At 40.3% G+C, this 20,223-nt stretch overlaps 1 protein-coding gene across 7 annotated transcripts in view; it reads right to left on the reverse strand.

Moving 5' to 3' along the window:
• atp8a1 (ATPase phospholipid transporting 8A1) overlaps positions 1-20,223 on the reverse strand; it is a 101,341-nt gene that overhangs the window by 58,268 nt on the left and 22,850 nt on the right. For 2 of the 7 annotated variants that reach the window (XM_070836274.1, XM_070836270.1), the window contains exons 3-14: positions 18,664-18,763; positions 17,022-17,120; positions 12,986-13,031; positions 12,681-12,721; positions 10,020-10,093; positions 8,193-8,262; positions 7,925-8,052; positions 7,083-7,194; positions 6,576-6,741; positions 3,433-3,560; positions 2,278-2,355; positions 2,094-2,182 (exon numbers count right to left, since the gene is read on the reverse strand). In XM_070836274.1, coding sequence (XP_070692375.1) covers positions 2,094-2,182; positions 2,278-2,355; positions 3,433-3,560; positions 6,576-6,741; positions 7,083-7,194; positions 7,925-8,052; positions 8,193-8,262; positions 10,020-10,093; positions 12,681-12,721; positions 12,986-13,031; positions 17,022-17,120; positions 18,664-18,763 — 1,131 coding nt within the window. Of the gene's footprint in view, positions 1-2,093; positions 2,183-2,277; positions 2,356-3,432; positions 3,561-6,569; positions 6,742-7,082; positions 7,195-7,924; positions 8,053-8,192; positions 8,263-10,019; positions 10,094-10,913; positions 10,988-12,680; positions 12,722-12,985; positions 13,032-17,021; positions 17,121-18,663; positions 18,764-20,223 lie in introns of all 7 variants that reach the window. The other 5 variants (XM_070836272.1, XM_070836268.1, XM_070836273.1 and 2 more) reach the window with 3 other exon arrangements.

Below are 20,223 nucleotides of genomic sequence, written 5' to 3' on the forward strand. Positions count from 1 at the left end.
TGGGGTTGGCTTTATTAATTACAGCGGCACTTAATTTGTGGTGAGGAACACACGCAGGCGGCAGAATCAGCAGGGCTTTCTGTGTGTACGAGTCATGCCACACAGTAAGTGCTGTGCATTCATTCAATTGTGTTAAAATTTGGAATCTTTTATCTTCATTTTTACTCAAATAATGTCTTTTATGCACAAGGATATACTAATGCTCCCTGAAGTAGAGTGAGATACTTTGAAATCCTTGTCCTTGAACAAAAAGTAAACTAAAAAGTGTTGAAAAAGCATTCAAGAATGTTAAATAGAGACATATTACTTACAGAGAATTTAAAGTTAAACAATATCTGCCTTACAGCTACTTTTATGCATATTTCATGAGCAACATTAGACAGCTGGATGCAGTCAAATCAGACATCTGTGATAAGGAAGGGGAGGACGTACCAGTCACCAAACTCACAGTGTTTATATCAATGATTCAAGCTTGCCAAGCTCTTTCACTGCTGTATAGATACAACAATAATGGGCTTATATCATTAAATATATGTTACATATATACCATGAAAGCCTCTCCCAAAAATATACAGTTTATTCATTTAGAAAACCCTTCAATTAGGTTATCGTTACACTGATTGGTATTAATGTGATAGCGCTTCAGATCTAGACTACAGCTCAAAAAAAAAAAAAGTCAGCACCCAACACATATCCACAAACACACTAATGTTCTGTGACAATTTCCTAACACATTCTGAAAAATACTGAGATAAACTATATAATCAAGTGTTTTAATAGTGACTGTATGTCCAAAAACTTGTTTCTATATACTCTGGAGGAACAGTGATCTTGGTAAACTAGAGTTAAATATAGCACTACAGTGGATTAAATTAGTGTTACAGTTATATCATTGTTGCTGTCCGATGGATTATAAATACAGAACATTGATCTGTACCTACTCTTATTTTGGGTACCCAAAAAAGGAGGAAGAGCGGCCCAAATGATAGCATCATAAAAAACAGAAGCGTCTCATTAGAACCTGCCTTCTTCCTCTCCTGATGTGAAACACTCATCCATATTTATCAGTTGCATAAGAGGAAGTCCTCGTTCCAGAGAATCAAAGGAAAACATCTCTGCTTGGGATAAAGGAGAGAGAGACTGCTGCCTCACTTCAATCTGTGCAGGGAGGAGTGTCCCTGATGACCAGCATGCTTGACCCAATTAAATTTAAAAAAAAAAAAGAAAGACAGTCTGTAGCCAAACATGTCAAAACAGCAATGTTACAAAAAAAATTTCAGTAATGATCTTGGAGGTATCACAACATCAACATGTAGATTATTGCTACTTAAAGTGAGTTTATATTCTTGACCCGGAGATCAATAATGGGAAGTTGTCGGTGTCCTCACTGGGCTAGCAATCATAGCATAATGAGAGCTTTGGTACAGAGAACTCCAGATAAAATACTCTTTTGTCCTTCAGCCTGCACTTCATCAATCATGCTTCTAATTGAATCCTAATGGGATTAATCATGTTCCGTCACGCCTGCACTTGCTTTGGTTCTGTAAGTTACTCTCCTCTCCTGCTTGTTTTGCTTCCATTGAGGTTAATTATCTATGCACTAAAATTAAATGAAAGTATATTCAGGAGGAAAAAAAACATCGAGGAGTGATTTAATGAAATGTTAGAATGTAATAGAGTATGCTGAGCTGAGGGAAAAAAGTTCATTCACGTGGAGTGTGAATTTTGGCTGAATGTTTACATGAGGATGTGGTACACCATCAATAATCTTGTTTCTAACTTGCGTCAAGCTCAGGACCTTGCAGAGAAAATATTGCTAACACCTCCAACATGACAAACGACGGACGAAAGCCTGAGAAGGAGAGAGGAATGTGCCTTTGCTTGCAAATGTCTGTCCGCCTTTTATTTATAGTTTATGTCGAGAGGAGCACTGATGCAGCTGCTAATGAGAAGGCGAGGGAGGAGAGAGGAACGCCAGATGTACTGTGATGCACACTCGGCATTTAATGATGGTGATGGGGGAGGCAACGGCCGAGGATGCAAAGGGGGGGAGCAAGGAAAACATAAAAAAGGGAGAGGAAAATGGAACGTACCCATAGGCCACTCCAGCGATGGTGCACTTCTTGAACTGCATCACGTTGCAGGTCAGGGTCCCCGTCTTGTCAGAGAAAATGTATTTCACCTGTATGGGTAGAGAAAGACAGAGTAACACTTAACTTCATGGGTAAACATTTTAATCTAAAGGAGATATTAAGAGATTTGAACTGCATTGTTTACCTGGCCTAACTCCTCATTCAGATTGGACGTGCGAGCCATGGCAGGTGTGTTTGTGGGCTCATAGAGCATATCAGTGTCCTAAAATCAAAGAGCTTCAAATGTAACTTCACCAGAAAGAGAACATTTTTGGTAATAATATGAGTTTTCATAAAAATGTAAAATAATAACGGGGGGGGAAAAAACAAAAAAACACACACACTTCACTTCAGTCAGTCCCTTCCCAGTCTTATTTTCCAAAACACTGAACCGACTGGGGCTGCAGGAAGAGAGGCCAACTGAGAACTGCCCTAAATGTTGCTAAAAATTCTTTGCTAGGATTTTCATTTAAAATTTAATGAAAAACGGGGCTCTGAATAACTTCAGGCAAAAGAAACAGTGCGATTCCTCAGCTGAGATATTTGGTGGAGTTGACCTAGTTGCTGAGGATATACGGAGCTCACGCAAATGTTTCATGTCACTCAGACGTAGTTCAGCTTTACAATGGATGAATACGTGATGCAAAATATTCAGCCATAAATTCTGTTCAATACTTGCCCTGCTTTAACTCTGTTTTGGTCTCTACCAGCTTCTGAGGAAACTATCAGTCTCGTTAGCTGCTGATTTCATGTCTTCTGTTTTGTGTTGGGCTGGTAGCAGCACAATGGGTTTTTAAACCTAAGGCTTGCTGTGTTTGGAGCCAAAGTTGATGAGAGCGATGGGAGAAAATCAAACCAGAAAAGCTGCTGTCCATAATACAATAAAAAAAAAGATGCTACAACATTTTAAAGGAAACTGCAGAGTCAGGTAATAATTCTCTGTGAGTTCATCCCCTCACTCCCTTCACATACAAATAGTCATTCAATCCATTGTTCATATAAAAACATTGATTATAGCAGTTTTAATTGCAGTAAAACACACTATGTTAAAACAGTCACTGCTTTACTTGTATAAAGTGATTAACTATATCGCAAATATTACTTTCTTCACTGAAATTTTGTGACCACAGCCTGAAAAAATACAATGCTTTTGTAATGCATGTAAGCACAGACTCAACATACAAATAAATGTAAAAGTAATTTTCTTCCTTACAATCTTGCCTGTCAAGGAAATAGCGCATCAATCTCAAATCAGAGTTTAGTTCTAGTTTCTAGTTTGCAGACTGCAGCTTCAACTCACCCAGTTGATGAAAAAAGCTTGGATGAACTTGATGACCTCCAGCGTGACCAGGAGGCTGATGGGGATCAGGTTGTTGAACAGGATGATGAAGGTGAGGAAGTTGAGGCCAAAGTTAGCCGCCCCGCCATCTATCAGGGGACGAGTTTTGGACAGAGGGAATTGATACACAGGAGAATCATCAGTGTTGGTTCATAAATGTCAGTTAGCTGAATGAAAATGCCCAAAGCTACTTCCAGCCAATGGTCAACATTAGCCCAATCCAGGGAATGTTTTGGGCTAACGTCGTGCATTAGCTGGAATTAACCATTTCTTCCACCCAACCTCATCCTCTTACGACTCATACGATTAACAGTCCAATTTATTGTCCCAGTGATTCAAAGTAGCGAACAGGGACTGAAGTATCTCAAATGTCATTAGTGTCACAGCAGCAGCCTTGGCATCCAGCATGATCCAGGCAATGAATTCCACAAAGCACTATGCAAAATGATGCTAGTCCCCCCCCAAAGCCTCAAACAACTGGCAATGATCAACATGTAACCCCACTGACACCAAACATGAAAACAGGAGGGATGTGATTTACCTTTCCTCAGCTTGCAGGAGGTGCAAATGTTACCTTCCTCAACCCAAGCCTTGATCTTAGCATTGCGGTTGAGAGGGAGAGCGCTTCCCCATGACAGTGACAATGATTGCAAAACAAAAGACTGGATGGCACAAAAGGAAGTGGCAGAATGGAAGCTACTGCTACTGGTACAACAACACGTACAGGAGGGAGTACTTTTTCAGAAGTGGGGAGGAAGACAAACGTGTTGGATGCTCTCAAGACAAAGGAGGGAGAATTCAGTCCATAGCACATCCTCAACCAACAAGAAGTGGAAAAGAGAGGGTGGATCATGCCAGAGAAAAAGTCTGGGGGTTAATAATGATCACTACATCACCTCATTTCACTCATTTCTAGTAGCCAGCTTGTTATGTAATGTTATGCATGATTTCTGCTATCAGATGAGAGAGTAACACTGTTGGATCAATAGAGAGTCATAAAACAAAAAAAAAAAATCAAACCATAGCAAACCAGGACATGCACAAGTCACACAAGTGCAAAAGTACACCTGATGTCTTCTTTTACATTCATGTGTCTGTATGGTAAAAGCAAGATATATAGACGTAAAGATAAAATTACTTCAAAGAAAGTTGTTGCAGGTGTTGGGCTGTTAATTGTTGGGGTTTCATGTTTCCAAGCGAAATTTTTTTTCGTGTGCTGCATGAGAAGACCACGCCTCCTCGACATTATTCTAAAAGCAGGAGCGACACAAATAAACTTCCTTGTGCTATCGGTGAAGACATCAGCAGTCACAGCAACAGTCAGCATATATTCAAATGATATATTGATAAAATGCACAACCACCCGCAAAAACTGACAGCACTAACTTAGTAAACTGCAGCAGGTGGCATGAATGCATAATAAATGACCACTCATTTTTACTCTCTATCTGCATAAGGTCAAGTTGTCACAATGCATAGGCTTAATGCCGCCAGTGAGCTGTGTCAGCATTCTGCAACGGGTCAAAGTCAAGTGACTTACTGCATAATGTGACATATGAGCCTGTGTGATACATGTTGGGCTAACATGGACTCCTCTGTTCTTGACTGTGTTTAACCTCCCAATGTTGGTAAGTGAGTGAAATTACAATAATTTGGGAATATATGGTGATGTAATTGAAAGGGATGCTTAAGATTTGACAATCTCCCCACCTCTCTCTTTTGTCACAGGTTGGATGATATGCACTGGACAGAGTCTCAACAACTCCTTATGGAAGTACAATCAGTCTCAAGATGGACACCTGCTTTATGACTTACACTTCCCTCATCAGTGTGATATCGGGTCTTTTAGATGTGGGTTTAATGCCGCTGAGGAAACCCTTACAAACTCAATAGAAGCCAAAACAACATCTTAGAAAGAGGGACAGTGTAAGTCGTAGTGCAGGCTTAAATTAACCAGGGCACAACCTCTCCTACACAGGCCTATCAGGGTACAGAGTAATGGCCAGAGTGTCACGATAATCACTTTGCATACCAGGTTCAGAGCTTCATCACAACAGACCAACTGCTACAGAAACTGAGCCCATATTTTTTTTGTGCTGTGTTAACGCCTGTCTGTCTGGCTTAAAATGGAGCCGTTTTGTATAATAGCTTGAGAATGCATGTAAAAACTAAATAGGTTTTCACCTCTCCCGCTCCCTCCCCTTTCTGCCTGTCCTTTGAAAAAAAAAAATCCACACAAGAAAAGAAGGCAGCAGAGGCATTTAGAAAATGTCAGCTCTTGCCCCTTGGGTTGCACCACATGTTGTGTTTGAGCAATAAACACGTATAAGCCTCCTGCTATGAAAAGCTTCCTGAATACAACATCATTTCCCTGGCAGTCAAAGTAAATGCTGCTATTCACTTCTCATAAAGAATTGGGGGTGAAAAAAAAAATAAGATGAGGGTCTGAAGCTTGGGAACTGCAAAGCGTTTAACGTGGCACAAAAAAATGGAGGAAAAGTGAGACACTGTTTGCATCAGGCACTGAAAATAACTAGACGAAGGTATAAGAGAGCTGGAGGGGAAAAACCTATTGTTGGATCCCTGGTATGTGCTTGTCCATGGCATGGGCCCATACAAAGTAGGGCAACCATATAGGGGACGAGGGTAGGGGGCTTCATTTGCTTAGCAAAGGCAGAGCTTCAGTAAGGGGTTAGTAAGGGAGGGTCATTCACGGATGGCCAAGGCTTTTAAATGGTTGTTACCTGGAGCTGTTAAAAAAACGACAACAAAGAAAACAACAAAATCAAACAGAACATTAGAAAGGAACAAAAAAGTACAGCAGCGCAGTGATATTCAACCATTTCTTTTTCACTCAAACTCATTCACAACACATCTATGCATGTCACAGCTGTCTTTTCTCAGTTAACAGGGAATTCACTTATTCCCACATTGCCACATATTTCACTTGTAATGCGAAACATAGTTTAACTGAGGCAACATAAAAACGACACAACACATACCAGCATTTAGGAACGTAAAATGACAAAGAAATAAGCTGATATGGACAAGTGAGACAAAATATGTGGAATAAGAGGTGCAGCGTGGGCTGTTGGGACTCTTACAGTTGAGATCCATGTACCAAGCATCATTGCCGTACTGGTACTTCCAGATGGTTTGGCCAATGGAGCAGACCAAAGAGATGGCCAGCAGGCAGCCGAACAGTACAAGGATCTGAAAGTTGGTGATTCGCTCCACGTTGGACAGCTTCAGAGGAGGCCGAGTGGAATTCTGGGTAACACATGACAAGACAGTTGTGGTAAAAAAAACAATGAAGAGGTATGGCCGATGGAGATGTTCTCTTTCTGTGCTCAGAAAACAACGAGATGAAACATGTTAAGGGTAACTAAACCATTGTAAAAACCTTGCTCAGGAGCATTAAGATTAAAATTTGATATAAAAGCATAATAAAGTTTGATGGCACGCATGTGGGCACATGCAGTCCGACATGTTTTAAATACTGTATATTATTTGTTGGTTAAACAACACCAAAGTGAAAAAATGCACCAGACTGAGCTTTTTCTTAGGCCAACTTAATTTTATAACTGCAGATACTACTGCTCCAAATATACCTGCATGAGCTTTGTGTCATGTCCAGTGTAGACCACCACACCATGCACCCACTGAGTGTTCCTCAGCTGAGCTCCTCTCAGTAAGATCTGGTCTGGACCCAGTGGAAATGTCCTGTAGTAAGAAACATCAATGCCATGAGTACATTCTCTTACAAGTCTCTTACAAGATGGTTAAATTACTTTATGTTAAAGATGTCTCTGGTTGTTGTAATGGCTGACACATTAAACAGTCTATTATCTTATTTTGATACTAAATATAAAGAAGAAGCCTTTCATTATGTCACGTCACTACAAGCCTTCCAATATCACCCTAAATCAGTGGGTATTGACCTTACACACAATCACTGGTTTAACATACTTATTGATAAATATGCCAATAACCAAACACCAATATTACAACGCTAGTTGTTCTGGTTTACATCACTAATATTGATAAACACAGCCAGTAGTGAAACTGGAATCAATTTCTAATCAACTGAATTTTCCAACTACAAGTTGAATGAGCTGATATTTCAGAATATGCATATACATTTGATTTTAATAGTAAGAATTACAGTTTGGGTCTTAAACAAGGTGAAAAATGGTACTTAAAGCAAACCATAAACCCACCAAAAGCCAAGTATATCTCACAATACAGTGCATTTCCTTACAATGGAAACGCCTCCAAAACCAATATTCAATTAAATATCACAGAAGTGGGTGCTTTCATTTAGTCAGCAGAAACATCAAATAATCCCTAAACCCTCATAGTGCACCAGCACTGACTCTGCTCCCGGCTAGTGGGCTATTGAGTTGGTAGGAGGGGCAGAGAGGCAGGCGAGGAGCTCTGCAACCGAGCCCACCTGTGTCCATCCAGGCGGATGTTCCCAACAAACTCATACAGATGGCGGTTTGGGCTCTCACACTCCATCCGCCCAGAGAGACGCATCAGGCTGTCAATGTCCTTTATGTCTGCAGTCATTTGGAGACCCTGTTGATGTCGTTACAGCAGCATTAAATGCATGTTTTTAGTTTTCATCATTTTTTTTTTTTTGCAAACTTGCACAAGAGTCCTCTTAGTTCTCATTATATGGATGGTAACTTATAGGAAAGATAAAGACGGACAATCACCTGTCTGATTTTAAGGTTTGTTTCTCCATCCAAGTTAGATGTTTCAATGTAGCACATGCCCTGTGGTTCACTGTTGTGGAGGGAGAGTATACAGGCACTTGTAGTAGCATTATAATAAAACAGTGAATTACTATTGAATTATACGTTACTGTATATCCAACTTTAGCTGTTCATTAATTTAAAGGTCCCATATATTGCTAAGTTCATTTTTGCATTTGGAGGTCCTACTAGAATATGTTTACATGGTTTAATGTTCAATAAACACATTCTTTTTCTCATCCCGGACACGGCTGCAGCAGTTATTTTCAACCACTGTCTGCACGCGCTGTTTTCAAAGAACAGAAAAATCTGCGTGCTTTGCTCTCGCCTTCAACATCTTCGTGTAAAAAGAGTTGGAAAAAAACAATAGGCATTTACTGAAAGATGGAGCAGGAGACATATTAATGTTGAAAAGCATATTAAGCATATTATTTGCATAATATGGGACATTTAAATTATTTGAATTTTATATATTATTGTGTAGTAATTAACAAATGGGTACTTATTATTTCCCAATAATAACATATCACTTTCAACGTAAATTATCAATTACAATTACACAGTTAAACTAAATCTGAATAAAAAGGGTCTACAACAGAACAATTGTATAAGACTAGATCACAGCAAACACAGATGCTGCATGTCAGCCTAAAGGCCACTCAGGAACACAAAGCTACATTTTTACTTTACTTAATGTGTGGTGAATATCATTATGACAGACATAACATCTTTGTTTGCTGCTACCACAGAGCTGAACTGTCAAGAAAAGCTAAAACACACTGCAAAGGGACAGAGAGTGGAGAGAGAGAAAACACCAGAGTGGGGTGACATGACCAAGCAGGCATGCCGAGCACAACAAACAGAGCAGACAAATGGGCCTCTGACAGACTCTGGGCACAGGGACAGAGAGTTAGAGCATGCCGGTGCTTGAGGTGAGCTGGGTCCCTGGTTAGCTACTCTTTTAATAGAGTGATTTATTCATACAGAAGGCTGGTCCAAACACACACAGGGTGGAAGGGAAAATCAAAAAGAGATCTGGACACCGAAGCCCGACCAAAATCAATGAATGGTTTGGAATCTGCTGCTATTAGTCATCAAATGAGAGCTTTGTTTCATGGAAATGAGCACAAGTCTGCTGCAATGGCCAGGAAGTGAGTTCTCAAACTTAATGCTATTCATAAAACAGATTGTGACTCACTGAACTACACTTAAGCTCCATCAAACGGCAGTATCATGTTGAGGAAAGCTTGCAAAACTACAATTCCAAGATGCTTTTCAGATTAACATCTTGGAACGTGACTGCATGCAAAGTGTCACATGAAATTAAACTGCTGCATTCAGGGTGCCATACAAGCCGTGCAAGGGCAAGAATATGGAAATTATTAATAAGTGACATGGAGCATGTGCTCCTGTGCTGTAATACTAGGTGCCTCCATTCACTTTTACTGGGGTTAGAAGGTTCAGCCAAACATTGAAAAGTGTCCAGTGCATATGCTACTTTGTGAAACAAAATACAACACAATAAAACGACTGCATAAAGAGCCAGTATTATGGCTGCCAAACCACAATGTAGAGGGAAAGTAGAGGAGAGGAAAAGGAAACGGCACTCCAATGTCTGGCTGTTGCCAGACTAATCACAGGCCCCTTCCTTCCTCAAATGTGGAAAATAAAATAGTTCTCATTTGTGTCAGGAGTGAGGGATGAGCTACAATGTCTCGTCCCAGCTGGTACACACAGGCCCTTTCTCTCCCACCGCTGTTTGGTTGGTAATGTTGCTGGTTTCCTGACCTGGACGAGAGTATGACGAGGTCAGCCGGGAGGTGATCCCCATTTGCAGCTCTGACTACTTCCCCAACAGCCACCTGATTTTAACAAGCGCACACCAGCAGGGGGCGAGAGAGAGAACGTGTGGCAGTTGTTCGTGTAGGGGGGGCAGGAGAGGAGAAGATGAGGGAAAAAAGGAGGGATGGAGAGGATAAAAATGAAAACCGAAACACAACCAGACAGACAGACAAACAGCAAACACATAAAGGGAGAGAGACAACTGTTTCAGTTTCAGGGAGATGAGAAGAGCACAATGATCAGTCCTGTATGATCAGAGGATGTGATTGGTCATCTGTTCTCCTTTTCACAAAACCATTTAGAAAAAATGAAAAAATTCTCCAGAGGTATCAGGTAAATAAAAATATATTCAGAACAAAGTAGTGATGTGGGAAGTTGTGATTGAAATTAGGCCAGTTGAAGTGATTTGAAAACACTCTTCAGTCAGCATTTTTACAGAAATATAAACACGGTTTCTGATCAATTTGAGGTTAAAAATGTTAAGAGAGGGATACAGAATGGATCCATAGCAGGTCCAAATGGTTTTTTGAAAAGGGGAATGAGGTAGGTAGGTTCATGTTGACATGATTGATCAATTCTAATCCAAAAACACATTACCACTGTCCCACCTAAAGAAATGATGGTTGTCAGAACAAGATACAGAGCATCACATTCCTTTACTGGACTCTTAATGTTATGTATTACCAAACTAAACTTAAAATGTAAGCCATTTTGATAATACCATATCTGCTAATATCTAACCATCACTTCTTTAGGGAGAGCTGAGAGAGAGCAAAACAAAGAAAAGAGGAAAGACGGGAGAAGTTCTCCACAGTCTGACAGCAGGGTGGACTCCTATACCTGGACGATAAAATGACAGCATCCGCAGGAACGAAATCACTGCCATTTACTCTAATAATATCGCCCACCTCAACCTGTGAAAATAAACTGGTTACTGCTGCGCACTGCCTATAAAAACAGCACAAATGGAAACACAAGCTCTATCAGGAGTAAAAATGCACAGCTGGTAAGAAAAGGTAAATACATTAAAGCAATGCACAAAGAAAAATAGTGATGAGAAGAAACAGCTGGCGTCTTCTTTCTATAACTGCTGAACTTTGCATAACCACACAGTGTCATTCAGCAACGTCAGAGAGAAAAAACTGTATTACCAACATTTTCAATTATAAAAAATGGTAAAATACTTAAACAGGGAAAGAATACACACAACAACAAACTTGTCTTGGCTGTAAAATGTCTGTTGTATTCTGAACTAATTGTATGGCTTATGTGCAAATTTAATTTAGTAAAAAAGATCACTAGTTAGAAATTAATTTGGATCAATGGCAGCAATAACACAAAAAGCATCAATCAAAATTCTGATTGATTATATAATTAAATATTTAAAGAGTCCATTATATTTCCCTTTCTCACAAGGAAATAGGTACAGCATGAAAAATATCTATTACGGCTGAAAAAATGGAATTACAGAAAATGCATGAATCATAACAATTTTGAACCAATAATAATAATAATCAAGAGAAAACAAGTAATCATTGGGGCCTTCTTCTAGTTGCCTTGAAAGAGTTACTTGTGAAAAGAAAGTTGGAGAATTTAGGAGAGAAGCTGCTTTTACAATATGCATGATGAAGATGTAAAAATGATCAATTATTTAAAGCTAGCCTTTTTAGAGAGGATTTCTGTGTGTATGGAGGGAATAGACACTCACATACCAGCAACAAACGCAGTGATTTTCTCCCTGCAGAAAGGGGAAGTTTCTATCTCTGCCATCAAATCACTCTGGTGCAGAAATGGTCTTTTAATAGTTAGCAGAGTTTCATTTAATCTAATCATTAATACCTCCTAAACCCCCATTCAGCACCTATAATGCACTACTACACATATTCTGCTTTATTTTAGTATGTTGTTTCATGTATTGTGCCTTAAATATGTGATGTAATAGAGTTTCTTCTGTGATAACTGATACACGCAACCATTTATCTGTTGCTCCATTTGTCTGATTTGTATTCATCATAATATATTTCAGTTATACTGTTGTAATATCAAGAATATGTAATTATCAACCTACGAGCTGAGATGGAGACACGTTTACAACAATACTGCATCTCCTGCTTTTAATTTAGCTATTATTTCTTGTCACACATCCCACAAAGAGAGCAGGGAGAAGGATTTAGCTTAGATTTGCCCTGCTACATTCTTAATGCACCTTCTAATGGATGAGGCAGTGTTACCAATTATCAAACAGCCCAAATCTGTGTCGCTTCTGCACTGCATGGTGTGTTTTTTCTCCACACCCTCTGCTTTTAGGCAAATTGTTCCAGCCACAATAATAAAATAGTTCTATTATGAGGGAGGAGAGGAGGCTTCTCTTTGTCCTGCAGCATCGCCCTCTAATGACCATCCACATGGAAACGTTGGATTAATTAGTGGCTGGATACTAGAGGGGTCAGAGGGTGTATGTGCGTGTGTGTGTGTGTGTGTGTGTGTGTGAACAGTACGTGTGCGTTTTCTCCAATTCACAACAACACAATAGATAGCGAAAGAGTGAATGTTCGGCTTTCAGCGCTAGATTACGAAAATGGGAAGCAGCACAATGTGGGTACATACCTTCTCCCAGTGCACAATCTCCCAGGCACCATTCCTCAGTACTATGTTGAGTCATTAGAGAAATGGGAGGAAGTTAGAGCAAGCGAAAGAGGAAGTAAACAAGCCAGAGAAAAGAAGAAGAGGGGACAGAGAGAAAGTTATTACAAAACACAGAACAAGGCTGCATTAATGTGACAAAGCAGGTCTACTTGCTTATTGACAACATAAATAAATACAGAATACTAATTACAGTAGTATGTTCTTTAGTAAAACCAACACTTTGGATTTCCGATTCAAAAACCTGGTGAAGAATTGGTTTTCAATACCTTGACATTCCTTTTTGTTGACAACGCTGTCAGCATTGTGACGTTTCTGTAAGGAAAGAAAAAAAAACACCATGAAAGTCACACACACAGTTTCCTCTGAAGAATGTTAATTAAAAAAAGGAACAATTCAAACAAAATAAGAGAATACGTTAAAGTTAGAGCCCTGGAAGGACACTGTCCCTGTGTGAGAAATCAACGTGATAGGTATCACAAGCATGGGAGAAAAGAAAGTGATCAGAAAAAGGCTAAATAATAATCCTGGATCATGGAGATGAGACTGATACAGTATAGCATCACTTACTACAGTGAGTGAGAAGAGATGGACCTATCAAAGTCTGCACTTACAAGCTAAAGAAAGATTATACCTTTGCACTGACTGCAGAGTGTATGTGAACATTCTCACAAGGACTACACAACCTTCACGATGCATGGACTCGTGTAATGCAGTACGGAATTTGAGTAACACCTTTGTCTGATACAACACCATGACAGCAGACAGCAGTTGCACTGGTGGCCCCAATAAGAAATCCACTATTCTTGATAATGTCGATGTTTAACTTCACCCATCTGTTAAAGTGTGCACGTCCAAAGAATTCTTCAAGAGGTACTGTTAATGTATGTTAATGTATACTGTATTGTAAGCTAATGCTGTTTTTGCCTAAACAAGGTCTGAGGGGAGGGGGTGAGATACTTTCTATTTACTTTCAAAATCTAGCTGCTCTTGCTAGTTTCTCCGAACAGACCATGTAGATCATGTAACACGACCAAAAGCCTCAGAACAGCTGCTAAATGGACTTTGCGGGGAGATAATTATCTAGTTCTAGTAATTAGTAGGATTAAAGCACCGATACAAAGTCTGTAACTCTGATATAAGCTGCAGCATCTGCAACAAATGAAATATCAAACAAACATGAATAATGTATTGCGAAAAACAATGACTCGTTAATTTGTATGTATGTAATGTGAAATGTAAACGTATGTAATGTAAATTTGACACTGGCAGGAAATACCATAATAAATGAATAGATGTTCAGCTAAACGTCTCCTTTTGCTGTGTGTTTCTACCATATGCTGCATTGAAAACTGTATGTCTAATTCTAGATACTGAAAACAGAAAATACTTTATTTTACATTAAAGCAGCACCTACATATAAACTAAACAAACTTTCCTGGATGTTCTGTATGTACATCAAAGTCTAAATCAGCAGTATTACTTCCCCTCATGCCTCTCTTGTCTGCTGAACAGTCATGCAATCAACTGTGACTTCAACAGCTGATGCCAAGGGACAGCTTGTCAACAAGCATCACGCTGAGTAATAATGTGTTGCTGAGTCCGTCTCATATAAATAATCACTGTGTTTTCAAATGATGCTGCTAAAAGCAACGTGCGCTGTGCTCAATTATTGAGGAGAGGACCTATCCAATCACATCCCTGCTAATAATCTGTTTACGCTGAAGATCTGTTCTAATTTAGTCTAATTCTAATTCAATTTAAGACTAATTTGGGTAATTTGGCACACTATACTGTACTGTCCAGGAGAAAAAAGGTCTTCTGGCTGCTCACTAAGAAACCAGAGCAGCTGAACAGGGTTGCATCAATACACAGCTGCTAATGGAGGGGAGGTATTCACTCTACATGGCAAAATGTCTCCAATGACCTGCATCATACCTTACAGTCACTGAAACATCTGCCCAATTCTACAGCTACCAGTCATACCAAAGCCTACAGTATACGGCCACTCCCCGACTTCTTTTTCAGACTTCAGTTGAATGAAATTTGTCTTAATATCCCTGCAACATGCTGTAGTAATAAGCTGGTCGTGTCACATGGCTTCAGCCTTTTACCAGCTACACTATGCAGTGAAAAAGTTCACTAGTAGAGGCCTTTACAAAGCTCATTTATCATCTCCTGCGCAAGAGCCGTCAGCTAATTTCATTCATCCACTATCTGCTCTGGTTCTACAGACCCTCCTCTATTCATAGACCTGTAGTAGGAGTGAAAGTGTATTTGTTTCAGTTGCACCACAACTTTTCCTGCCTTCCTGCCCCTCTCAGGTTCTCCCCCTGTCTCTTGCTCTCTCCTGCTCCTTCTGTCCCAGCAGACATGGAGAAAAGGAGATGTACTGTATTTAGATTATGTGTGTAATCACAGTGCAGTGGAGGGCGAGCAGCATTCAGAGGTTATGCGTAAATACTGCAGTATCAGGCCTCTGTAGACTTCAGCCGTTGAGGAGCAAAAAATGAAAGCAGCAAAAGATAAAAGGGTAGAGCATCTGCAATGTTACCTTGATTAACCTGCTAATATGGCTTCAACATAAACCTAATGAGACAGGGAGCAGCAGCAAAGAAGGTTTAACCACACAGGGGCAATAACAAAATGTTCTCTGCCGTTTTCACTTCAGATTAAGAAAGTTTTAAGTTACGAACAGTGTTACAGTGTGAAAGTGCACCACACAGTATTGGGAAATACTCAGCAGCCCGGGATTCACAGTATCACATTTCCGTTTGTAACATTTCAAGCTGAAGGGTAGTTGAACTATTCAGGACAAACAGCCAGAGTCTGCTGCAGCGAAGACAGCCAGCAGCAAAGTAAATTACGTGCTGTACAGTGTGTGTCCATAGTGCATGATTCATGAAGTTAGGGGTCGATGTTGCCCTGTCAGGTCAACTTGTGAGGGACAGCGCAGCACAGGGAACAGACGTGCGTGCAGGTGACCTTCAGCAATAAAGACAGAGTCATCACTACTCCGTTCCCATGTTTTTCACAACAGGCTGAGAGAAAAAGTGCTGCGCTGGTCCCTTCAGCACGAGATAGAGGCTAATAGTATCTGTCTACTGGGACCTGCATAGGGGATCGCATTGCAGGGTCACTGCAATACAGTAGAATGCAACATTCCCTCACTTAGTTCAGATGGACTTAAGTGGATTACTTGTGAACAGAGTAAACATATTTCCAAGCCTTTCACTTCCCGGCAAACAAGAGTTCATACGACAAAAAGGTTTCACCGAAACAAAATAACACTGAAATCAACCTTCCATACTCAATAAATTGCATAAACTTTTTTTCAAGCATCTGTTTAACAGTTCAAACTAGCTTGAGGGGAGACAGTTGTTTTATTTTGTTAGCACTAACTGCCTTTGTGCATGAGCGTTCAGTATCTAGGTTAATTGACTGAATGAGTACCATGGGTGCAGTGGGCACAGCTGTGACCTCTGAAATGAGTGTGTGTGTGTGTGTGTGTGTGTGTGTGTGTGTGTGTGTGTGTGTGTCTCTGTCTGATGATGTGTCTATATGTTGGGGAGTATCCTGCTGTGGTCATATAACCATCACCGCTTCCTCTCTGATCCAGTGCAGCACTCAGAGGACATACTGTACAGTATGAGACAACAAAAGCCCACACTCTCTATGAGGAGACAGTCTCTTCAAGTTAACAGAACTGCTGACCTACTTTACCAGTAAAATACTGTAAATATTCAGAGAATTTAATCTTACTTATCTATTTCATTTACTCAGACAATTCTTCTTTTCATAGGAATTGTTAACTTCTTTTGGTTGTGCTCTATATTAATGGCATATATGAAAAAAAGCAATGCATGGATGCTGCAAGCATTAAAGGTATGATGTACAAATTGTATACAACACGTTTTATCACACTACACACTTCATATGGACAATATGCTGTCTGCATGGGAATAAATAGCGGGAATGCTTTCAATCAAACACAAACTGGACCTGAAGTTTTTAATTTCCTTTTTATACTTTATACTACTATGTGATTGATTCCTGAAGCAACCATGTTTTTCTACACCAAATAATGGCTCTCAAGTAATATCACTTTTAAGACAATAACATTATCATCATCATCATTTTATGCCAGAAAACTAATCTCAGAATACTTTGTAATACACTGAGAAATAAAAGGTCTTGATGGTAAAACACAATGAAAAAGAACAAAGTTTCTCACTGAAAGACAGGTCATTTGATGGGGTCAAAGAAATACTAGGAAGAATCAGAGGTTTCTGAGGTTTGTCTTACCAGATCCTCAATAAACTCCTTGACAGCAGCCACCACCAGGATGAAGAGGAGCGGCACCAGCGTGGTCCAGCGACCAGTGGGAGACACATCTGGGATTTGCTAAATGAGACACAATGAGGGGTAAATTAAAGTCAGATCTAAGCAAATAATAATAAATATTAATGTCAAAAAGCCAACTTCAGAATTTTACAGGTACTTTCACGGTTCAAATAACGCAAAGCTGTAGTCCAACCAGCCCCAGGCCTAAACCCTCCTACTCTGCCACCCACATTTGCTGCCACCTTTGACAGTGGCCAACCACCGAATGCCCCTAAATTTTGTGTGGTCTCGTTTGCAAGTCTGACATGGTTTTAAACTGAGAATCGTGCCCTTTGATAACCTTTTTCCAGACCTCTGAAGCACCAAAATAAATGCAAACTCCAGACGTAAAGGAGGTACATATCCCACAATAACAACTTTCTTTGTACTTTTATAATGCTCTCCTTACCACTGAATGTTTAATTATGTGGCTATTTTAAGTTTTTCAAGATTAACAGTCAAATACCAGCGTAATTAAAGCCGAGCGAAGGCCACAGGGGACAGTCACTGTTATACAGCTCGAAGGCAACTTGAACGAAATAGATCTCTCGTCTCCCTCATCTGCATAGATGTTTTATTCAAGGTCGCAACATTGACAGGGCAGGTAATGAAGATTCACACTGGCTGCTTTTCAAAGCAGCTACTTCAAGGTCACTGGATAGAGCCCTTTCCATCCTCAAAGCCCTCATTAACGACGCGTAGTCTGTCGGCACGTAGTCTGTCGCGTAGTCTGTCGGTCCGTCTTTCTCTCATTATTTAACCTTTTCTGTGAACACCTGAGACATGGATTTGAGCTTTCTTTGAGTCAAGTGTTCTCAAACGGGATCTATGTTGACCTATAGTATACAGGCAAACCGCTGCAAACTTCCTCTGGGCTGGAAAGTCTTTGTTTTGCTAGTATTTATCAATCACAACAGTGACCGTACTGCAAAGACCCGTGGCTGTTATTTGGCAGTAATCAAAGCCGATAATCAGCAGGACACTGAAACCCTCTGCCAAGGAGAAGCTCATTTCTGATTTAATGCTAAAGATTTTCACATCACCCCTGCTCTTCTACTTGTGGCTCCACATCAGTTGGACATTTTCAGCATGTTGCCCACATCTCATGTCACACTATGTAGAGCACAATGCGGTTCCTTTACTGCAGTGTGGTAGTAGGGGTACAGTGGAGGACCAAACACACATCCATCCATGGCACCCCATGCATTTCCATGGTATGTAATATGCAGTATAGTGTTGAGCCTGCAGGCAAATCTAGTTTCCTTTTAAAGGAGGCACACATAGTATTACATGTATTATTCATTATCAGGCTATATAAAGTACTGTGTCTGTGTGTGTGTGTGTGTGTGTGTGTGTGTGTGTGTGTGTGTGTGTGTGTGTATATGAAATTACAGACATGACCTTTGGAAATGGTGTCTAGGTTATGGCAACAGTAAAGGAAAAAAGTCCACTCACACAAAAAGTGAGGCTAAGAGGAGCAGGGATTTAACATCAATGAGGTCATTTGCTGGTCATCTTTGCATTTAAAAACACGTAACGGAAACATCAAGCAGCAACATCTTACCTGCAAGAGTGCAATGAAGAGAAAGAAGGCATTGGCTGCCCTCCTGAACTGTGAGTAGAGGAACCGGGGAAGGAAGGTGAGGACATTATATTTGGCGGTGCTGAGCGTCCAGCAGCAAACAAGGCCATGGATGGATGATGGAGCGAGAGAGAGAGAGAGAGAGAGAGGGAGACAAAGGAAAGAGAATGAAATGGTTAGTTCACAAAACCTGAGCAACAGTATTTTAGTCTCACCTCGCAATTCAAGCGTATTCAAAATTCTCTGATCTCACCCATTTCAGAAAGCCCTTTCTGTTGAGACAGATGCGTCTATGTTTGTGTGTGGGACCGATGAACACCAGAGGACTCAGTGATCATAAAGAATAATTAGGCGGACGAAGGGAGCTGGCAGAGGGCATAAAAAGCTCCTGGCAGACGTGAGCTATGTTGCCTTTGCTGCAGTGGGGTTGGGCCGGGGCGGGGGATGGTGGTGGTGATGGTGGTGTATCGAGGCTGGCGGAGCCCTCACATGCCTGACAGCCAGACCTCCAGCAGTCTGATTTACAGCTGCATTAAAGGGCCAGTCGGAACAGCCACTTTGGGAGAGCATATATGCCATGATGTATGCCCGGCCACTGGCAATGCTTTGCTTACTCACGCGCACACAAAAGCCGTCACATACATACAAGCAGAATATCAGAGAGCGTAGCCTCCAACTCGTCTAAAGGGGGTTAAGCATATGGAGGTTAACATTAGTGATATCACAGTTTTATTCCTGTTAGACTGAATCACATTTGATAACATTTTCAGAATTTTTCACTTGTAGCATGTCCAGGAGCAGTACAGTGTAAAGTTATGAAAAAAAGGTCCAACACTGGGCTGAATTATTGAAAAAAAAATAAAAAGAGTTTTACATCCACTGTCATCCTGGCAGCCGGGCACAGTGGAGCTGTCTTTGGTGAGTGAGAGGGACAGAGTGAAGGCAAGTGAGTAAGAGAAAGGCATTGTTCTGACAGCAGTACAATGTAATACCAGCCTCACAGAGCAGCCTGATGAAGAGCCCTGTCAAGACAAGGGTCAAGAAACGTCCAGCTTTGTTTAATTCAACAAGGCTTTCTAGTCTACGGTCCAGACTACTGTAGTTATTTCAGTTTCTACGTAAAGAAAAAAAATCATAATCTCTGGGTCACCTGTAAAAATTACAGAGTTTGATAGAGATTTACTGAGCCATGTTAAAATACACTTGAATTTTCCGAACTGCTAACACAGCAAAACAACATAGAAGCAGAGACAGGGCATGTTTATTTTGAATTGCAACATTTAACCACTGGATTTATAGCACAGAAATATTTTAGTTTGAAATGTGGTTTGTGGAAAATAATTTCAAGTTGAGCACTTTCAAAAAATTCAGATTCACAAATGTGGATAGAAAAATTCTCTTTCTTGCTTCTTATACGACTGGCAGAGCAATAACCAGTGTGCAAGCCACTTGATTTTGAAAGCATACTGAAATTTAACTTTGAACCAAATAAATTCAGATTTCAAAATAAAATACTGTTGGTGTTAAGTTGCTTTAATTGCT

This window comes from Pempheris klunzingeri, chromosome 9 (genome assembly GCF_042242105.1).
Source record: "Pempheris klunzingeri isolate RE-2024b chromosome 9, fPemKlu1.hap1, whole genome shotgun sequence".
NCBI classification, from domain to species: domain Eukaryota; kingdom Metazoa; phylum Chordata; class Actinopteri; order Acropomatiformes; family Pempheridae; genus Pempheris; species Pempheris klunzingeri.